General features: G+C 49.5%; 1 protein-coding gene across 1 annotated transcript; it reads left to right on the forward strand.

Moving 5' to 3' along the window:
* The first annotated feature begins 358 nt into the window (after positions 1-358).
* On the forward strand, positions 359-2,772 carry LOC125506141 (putative B3 domain-containing protein Os08g0325100). Its single transcript, XM_048671005.1, has 4 exons — positions 359-558; positions 955-1,426; positions 1,518-1,798; positions 2,042-2,772. Exons 1-4 carry the CDS (start codon positions 379-381, stop codon positions 2,411-2,413), a joined length of 1,305 nt encoding a protein of 434 aa, XP_048526962.1. The 5' UTR covers positions 359-378; the 3' UTR covers positions 2,414-2,772.
* Positions 2,773-8,204: the final 5,432 nt, after the last annotated feature.

Genomic DNA, 8,204 nt, shown 5'->3' on the forward strand with positions numbered 1-8,204 from the left:
AAAATTAATCTATTAATATCAAGATTTCTTTCTACAGATAATTCCAGAAGAAGTTGTGCGGCGTTTCAAAGGCGAGATCCCAGGAGAGATCAAGCTGGAAACCCGAAATGGTTACAGTCACACCATTGTGGTTGCCAAGTACCAAGAAAAGCTTGTCCTTACAGTGGGTTGGCGGCAATTTGTTGAAAACTATGATCTACAAATGGATGATTCCTTAATATTCAGATACAAAGGGAACTCTCAGCTTAGTGTCATGATCTTTGATAAGCTTGGTCGTGAAAAAGCATTATCGGTTGTTCCGGCTCCTTTTTTGCCTCAGGTCCAAGACAGGCGCAATGAGGCACATGAAATCGGGTGAAATATTAAACTTTATTATTCATGGCTTTATTTCCAGGTACCAAATTTCACTTCAAATGGCTTTTATGCTGCAGGTATTCTCAAAAGATGGATGTGCCTCGGGAAAGAAGAAAAAAGCGGACTGAATATCACTACGCAAACTTGGATGATGAGAAGAAATATTTCTTGGTGCTTATGATGGATGATTTTCAAGATGATATGGTAAATTCATATTCAAATACAGTACACTCCCTTTAATTGGTTACTTTTTTATTTTCCTGAAGACCAATGAATTTCTACTTTCTAGTTTAAATTCTGATGCAATATATATATATAGTTTTAGAGACATACACAAACTATATGTAGTTTTGCCACTTTTGATGGTGTCTCATGTTAATTTGATGCGCGGATCGAATCCAGCATGGTAGCACATTCAGAGATGTTTGTTTGCAAAAGGTTTCCTCATAGTTCAAAGTAAAGATACCATGTTCTCTGTATTTCCCTTGGTATGTTATGTAGTCAGATTGAACGTACAAATTTGCTTTAATAATAGAGAGCATCTTTTTATCCTGTTTACGGTCCATTTTTCAAACAATAATATTGGTTGTTTCTCTCCAGATCGTCCCAAAAGAATTTGTTCAGCGTTTCAAGGGCGAATTCCCAGGAGAGATGATACTTGAAACACAAAATCGTCGCAGTTGCAAAATTGGAGTTGCCAAGAACAATGGAAAGCTTGTCTTCACAGTGGGATGGGGGAAATTCGTTGAAACCTTTGGTCTAAAGATGGATGACACCATATTATTCAGATACAACGGGAACTCTCAGTTTAATGACATAATTTTTGATGACGATGGCTGTGAGAAGGCATCATCAGTTTTTTCGGATCCTTCTCCGCCTCCTGTGCAAGAAAGGCACAGAAGTGCTACTGATACTGTGAAAAGTTCTCATGTTCATACTCAGGCAATTCAAACAGAGTCATTTAGCATAGTGGAAGGGATGCCGATGGGGTCACCATGCTTCAAAATGGAAATGGACAAGTCATGTCAAGACAACAACACCGTGATAAGTATTTCCTCCTGCGAGTCATCAGGTCTCAGTTTACGATTATAGATATACCTTCCCTTGCAAATGATTCTCATAGTTTTATAGCTAATATTTAGTTGTTTCTTTTCTTTGCACAGGAGAATCTTCCTCTGAAGAAGAATATGTAGTACATAAAGTGCCTCGTTCCGATTATGTCAGGAAGAGGAAGGCCGGGCAGTTGAAGGATGCCAATGGAGTGACCACACTATCTTCATTTAAGCAGGGGCAGTTGAAGGATCATTACATTACCGCCCACAAGACCAAACTAACTTCAACTCAAAAGGAAGTGGTGAAGCAGAAGGTCCAATCCATATACACAGAGATCCCCATATTTGTTGCTGCGATTTGCAAGTACAATGTTGTTGTAGAATTCTTGCTGGTGAGTTCCATTCTTTTAATGTGTGTTCTGCATCAATCATGTAGGTGCCCGTGTAAACTGTAAAGTGCTGCTTATGGAATATTAATGAAAACACTGTCTGATAATGTAAATTCATAACCAGCAATCTCTAAATTTAATTCAGGTTGCTTTTTACTATCATACAAATTTAGGAAGAAATTTAACATGTTACTTTACAGGGTTTTCTTGCCATTATCTACTAACTCTTTTGTTCACTGTAAACAGACTTTCCCCAGATACTATGCTAAGAAATATCTTGGAGAGGAGCCACACATGTATCTTCAGCGGATGGGCCGGAAGTGGGATGTGTGGTTTAGTGAAAACAATGACTGTAAAAATCTCAGGAGGGGATGGAGACAGTTTGTAGAAGACCACAAGCTGAAGATTGGTGATATCTGCCTCTTTAAACTGTTGAGCATTCAGAGTAGAACCATGGAGGTCTACATCATCCGTGCAAACGATGCCAATTATCGGGCAGGTCTCCAGAATGATAGTGACCAGGAAGCGGCTTTCCAGGGAGGGGCTCCTGCTCATCATGCGCATGGAGTTAAAACTGAAGCTATGGAAGAAGATGTTGTTGCCCTTGATGGTGCCTGATTGCCCAAGGAAAAAGTCTGGTGTCTGAAGACTCTGAACCAAGCGTAGCTGCTGTTTTTGCGCTCTCTGGAAAACGAGCGATCCTATCGATCATAAGGCCTTGGTTACATTGTAGTAGAAAGTTTAAACTACCCTGGTGCTCGATCTTGCTCCGTATTTTCTTTGTTTTCTTAGCAGGCTAGCCGTGCACGTGGCCTGGAACTCCACTAGTTGTGGTTTAGCTGCTTTTAGTTCCCTTTCTGCACCTATGGATGCTGCCTTTGTGGTTGCAGTTTATTTCGTTATCGTGATGATGATAGTGGAACCCGGCCCTTCATGGCTGTTAAATTTGGATGCTTTCATTTATCGAGATGCCATGTTGCCGAATTCCCTGTCTCGGAGGTAGACTGGTAATGCTTTTCATGTTGATGCTAGTGCTTTTGTTGTTGATTGATGAATCGCTACTGATGGTGATATCATAGTGCTTTTGTGTTGATTAGTGAATTGCCAGTGAAGTTTTCTACTTTCTCTTTTAAAGATAACAGATCCCTCGTTTATTAGCATGGGCATAGTCATACGCCCAATCAGGAGGCAGACTATTGGGTTGTTCAAATACGTCACTGAACTGGAGTATGTCAGAAGTTGAGTCAGTTCTGGGATGGCAATTGGTGAGGTTGTTGGTGATGCCTCTGTAGTGAAATTGACAATGGTCATTACCCCGATGGCATTGCCCATTAGTCTGATTCAGTTGTTCCATGGATATGGTCTGAAGTGCCACTTGTTCAAGTGCACAAATGCCCTTCAGAGTTACTGGAACACCGGCTCGAACTGACTACTACCGGAGACGATCAGTGTGAGCATGGTCTGACCCCAACTAATGTTTGCAGTTTGATTGTTTCACCAGATTCAGCACCAGCCAGTGCATGTGTAAGGATAACTGAAAACACTCTGCTGCAACCGGTTCAGTTAATAATTCAAGAGCCTGCACTGCATCTTCAGTTAACACTTCACCATATTCGCACACCTGAATTGTGAGTGATTGCATCAGCTTCTTACATAGATACTCCTTGCTATACTTATCCCCGCAATGAAAACACATGCCATCTACGACAAATCCCTTAACTGTCGATCAAGACCAAAATCATCCGCTAACTTACACTGAATTGCAGCCTGTTGTGGTGGTCGGTTTGCTCCTGAACTTGTTCTCGCTCGGGTTCCTGGTCACGGTCCCCCGTCTCCACCGGTGAGTTGGGTTCCGTGACGTACGCGTGCGTCGCTGGGGGCTCCTCCGGTGTCTTCAGCATGGGAGGAAAATTGTTGGCGAGTCGCGGACCTTGACGAGTTCGTGATGTTGTTCCTGTCTCTGTGCCGCCACAGATGACTGTGGAACCAGCCGGTGCCTGGAGGCCAAACTAGGGCTTGAGAGGTCAATTTGCAACAGGGGAAAACAGTAAGGTCTTTTCTACAAAATTACCAACCCCACCGACCTCATGTGCGTCGTGCGTGACCGCATAACAGAGAAAACCGGGTGGTTGGCCGGTTCAAATGGCCATGTGATTTAACTGCACCCGCAACGCAAGTTCTGCCATGGGTTTTTCCGGTTTGCAAGTACTGGGACTGAAGTGCACCCATGATGCAAGTTCTCTGACCGCCGGTGCCATCTACTCTTTATTAGCTTGATTACCACTTGACCTGCAAGATGATGCACGTTATTTGCTGATCATACATTTGAATTTTGATGCCAGGTTGAATAAGTAATGTCATTGTACTGCGTTGAATCTTTGTTTGATTCATCTGTTCTTGGACTCGTTATCCACAAATTAGGCGTAGCAGGTCCAACTTCAGCTTCGGTTGTCGCCGGCGGCGGCGAGGCCCCTTCTTCTCCTCGTGCGAGGGGGTGTGGCGCAGGCCATATCTTGCGTGCCGGGATGCGACGCTCGATGTTGGGCATGGCGGCGCTCCGACGTGGGCCAGCGACGGAGGCATGGCGATGGGCGGCATGGCGTGGTGCAGGCCGGCGGATGGTGACGGTGGCGGCTGCTTCACGGCAGCACCTCGGAGCCGCTTCCGGCGTTGCAGGTCGCCGGCGGCATCTCTTCCCGTGGCTCTCTGGGAAGGGGGGAGGGGCAGCGGTGGAGGTGGGCGGCCCCGTCCAGTCGGGCCCTTGCGACTGGACGGCAACGCTCGGCCCGGGAGGACCTCCCTGGTGGTCTCCCATGGTTGTGGCGGTGGCGGATCTGCCATCCCTACTCTTCAACATTGGGCGACGGTCGGTGCTCTCCGACTAGTCCGGACCTTTGGCTTCGAGGGCGAAACATGTGGTTTCGGGGAAGGCTTGTAGGAGGGACGGGTGCACCGCCGTGCGCCTTGTTTTCGGCACAGGGGTGCCGGGCTTGGCCATGTGCCACTCCTTCCCCTCCCTCTTCCCCCAGCCGGCGTTGGGTCGCGGTTCTTCTCGAGGCTGGGTGACCGCCGACGGTTTTGGAGGCGGTTGGGAGTGTGGATCTGGTCAAAGTCGTGTCCTTTGGTAGTTTTCAAGGTGGTTTGGTGGCAGGGCGGCGGTCCTGGCCGCGGGAGGCGTGTTGGTCGTGGGCGGATTGCGCGGCTCGGATGCAGGCAGGCAACCATGGCCGCTCCGACGACATGGCTGCGGGTGGTTCGCGGAGCGGGGTGGTGACAGAGGGGGTGAAGCACCGGGGTACATCACTTGCCCAGTCCGTGCACTAGCCGGCGGTGATAGCGTCCGCGGACGTCGTGTTCCTGGTGCTCCCACTCCTTCCATCTAGCTCCGCGTGAAAACTTGATCTTCAGATAGAATGTTTGCGACATTCAGTAGTCGTGCCCTTCTTGGAGACATCGTCGAGTCCTCGGTCCGGCGTGGTCCGTCGCACTTCTGCTCAGACGATCGGTCATCTTGGTGGTAGTCTCAGTTGGCTCTAAGCGGTTCTATTTTGCACATCTTGTAAGTGCTTAGTAGTCGTTGTGGTGGTGTGTCGATGTCCGGCATCCTTGTATCTAATTTTGTGTGTATGTGGCGTGCGTTTGTATCGGTTGCTTGAATGTAAGTGATGATTGCTTTATATATAAAACAGAAAAACCCCCTTTTTTCATCAAGTTTAGATGCAACGGCAAAGGCCACCTGAAAAACTTTCATTCAAGCGCCACAAAAGTGGGAAGATCGTTACAGGTTCACTGGGTGCGTGTAGCAGTAGCCGTATCAAGCGACGCCACGAGACTGAAGGAAACGACTGCGTCCAGGCCGCAAAACTTTGTACCCAAGCTTCGAGAATTGTCTTGCATACGTACCTGGAGGAGCGCCATGTCCAAAGGAGGACAGCAAAAGTGTTGCGAGCATCCACGGATGGACTTGAAACAATGACTTAATCTGATCACCTAATCATGATGCTTTCCAGGGTTATATAGCTAGCCAAACTTGCCGGTTCAGTTTTTTTTTCTTTTAAAACCGAAACTCTTGCCGGTTTCTTGGGGCTCAATTCATTAATTAAAGAGTTGGCCAGTCAATTATGAAAAATTGGACGAAAACCCGAACAAACATGATGATATGACACACAACAAAAACATTACGCATGCCCACGAGGAGAGAGGTAGCAGACATAGTCACCGTGGTCACTGATGAAGCTATGTATCTAGGGTAGGATTACGGACCTGTCCTAACTGCCCTACCCAAGGACACTTCTAGAATAAATCATCTTTCAATCGACTTGGAGGTGTTCCACTCGACAGACTCGAAGACATTCGACCAAGAAGCAATTACTCGACCAAGATCCAACCACTCGACGGCCAGGAGACCTAAAGTCACTCCGCACGCTAACGGTCGGTCATTAAGTAGTTTTTATGGTCATCATAGCACTTTATTACTAGCGTTATCAGTAACGCCCTACCTTAATGTACATTGAACCCTTCGTAACCTGGGCTGGCCAGGGTCCTGGCGCACTCTATATAAGCCACCCCCCTCCTCCGAGACAAGGGTTCGCACCTCTGTAACTCATACACACATAATCCAGTCGACCGCCTCCGGGCACCGAGACGTAGGGCTGTTACTTCCTCCGAGAAGGGCCTGAACTCGTAAACCTTGCGTCCTTACAACCTCTCCATAGCTAAGACCTCACCTCTCCATACTTACCCCCCTACATCACTGTCAGAGTTAGAACCATGACAGTTGGCGCCCACCGTGGGGCTAGGAGTCTTAGCGCCTAGTTTGAGAAAGTTGCGATTTTTTCCGATCTCCTTGATCATGGTTTCAGGCGGAGCTTTGGTGGAGGGCCGCGAGATCCGTCTCGGCGCGCTCGCGTTCATCACCGACGACTCCGCTTGGCTTCAGGAGGCTCCACTCGACATCAACGCGCTCCCCGTTCGCGGGGCGACACACTTTCGCGCATGCGTCCGTGGTGTCCTCCTGCGGCAGCCGTCGACCCAGTATCGGTCGGCTCCCATGGCATCTCCCCGCCCTGTTTCTCGCCGGCGCAAGCGCTCCGGTCGGTCGAGGCTTCAGAGGTGGGTGAGGCATGCGGTGGCCCGCCAGTCGGCCACCCCACAAGTCGCGACAATCGAGCCCGACGAATCCCTCTATGGCCTGTTCGACCTGTCGACTGGCTCTGCAGAGACCGCATCTGAATGCGACAGCAGTGACCCAGCTGCAGAGGTTCTGGTGATCGATGGGCCACACAGTCCTCCCGGTTTCCCCCGCGCTGACGGAGTCGCGGATGGGGGCGACCCGTCGCGTCCTCACGAGGAGTATCTCCCCGAGCCTCTCGCGTCGTTGCAGCGGGAGGAACTTTGCCGCCGGAACATGGATGCACTCCACACTCCTATCGTTGGAGAAACCCCCGAGGCCCGAGCCTTAGAGGACGCGCGCTTGGCTAACTTGGCCGAGCGCACTCGACTGGAGAATCTCCAGCGAATACTCGACGGGCGAGCGCGTCAACGGACTCCAGAATCCAGTCGATGTCAACTCTTTCCGCCCCCGTAGGTATATCGTACTCCGATTCAGAATTTGGCGGATGCGGCCCGTATAGCAGAGTCGATTCAGCCCTCCCAGTCAGAGGCTGGCAGAGGCTTGTTGCAAATCAGAGCGTTGCTCCGGGCAGCGGGAGACCAGAATTCCGCTGTTTCTCAGTCGCGGAACAGGATCCACAGTCGATCCGTTGCAGCAGATACAGTCCAGTCGGCTCACAGCCCAAGATCGCCTCCGAGGCGTGAGGGACGTGGAGACCGGCATGATCAGTACAGAAGGAATGAGCAGTATGATCACCGATTCGATCGTGATGATCGACGTCGAGTGCCAACCCCTCCCCCGAGGAGTGGATCATATGTGCCTCGACAACAGGCGGACAGACGCCCTCATAGTGTTGGGCGGAGGATTCCAGTCGACCCCAGGGAACCAGGCTTTGATGCGAGATCCATTCTCGTTCAAGGTTTGGTCGACAGGAATAGAGCTCACCGAGAAGGCCACGACAGAGATGCGCTTACCAGTAGCAGAGTACATGTTTCAGGGTCGGAGTGTTTCAGTCGAGCCATCAGAGCCGCTGTAATTCCTCCCAACTTCAGGTTGGCGACTGAAGTTAGTAAGTTCACCGGTGAGTCCAAGCCCGATACTTGGCTCGAAGATTACCGAGTGGCTGTCTAGATTGGCGGTGGGAACGATGAGGTAGCCATGAAGCACCTGCCTCTCATGTTAGAAGGCTCGGCCAGAGCGTGGCTGAATCAGTTAGCATCCGGCAGCATTTACACTTGGGAGGATCTCTCCCAAGTGTTTGTCACCACATTTGAAGGAACATGCAAGCGACCTGCA

The sequence above is a fragment of the Triticum urartu genome, chromosome 5 (genome assembly GCF_003073215.2).
Source record: "Triticum urartu cultivar G1812 chromosome 5, Tu2.1, whole genome shotgun sequence".
Lineage (NCBI taxonomy): Eukaryota > Viridiplantae > Streptophyta > Magnoliopsida > Poales > Poaceae > Triticum > Triticum urartu.

Excerpts from the sequence above, each read along its gene's own strand:
- LOC125506141 (XM_048671005.1), top strand. The coding sequence starts at position 379 with ATGGCTTTATTTCCAGGTACCAAATTTCACTTCAAATGGCTTTTATGC. Across the intron at positions 559-954 it reads ATGATTTTCAAGATGATATG|ATCGTCCCAAAAGAATTTGT; the intron begins GTAAATTCATAT and ends GTTTCTCTCCAG. Across the intron at positions 1,799-2,041 it reads TTGTTGTAGAATTCTTGCTG|ACTTTCCCCAGATACTATGC; the intron begins GTGAGTTCCATT and ends CACTGTAAACAG.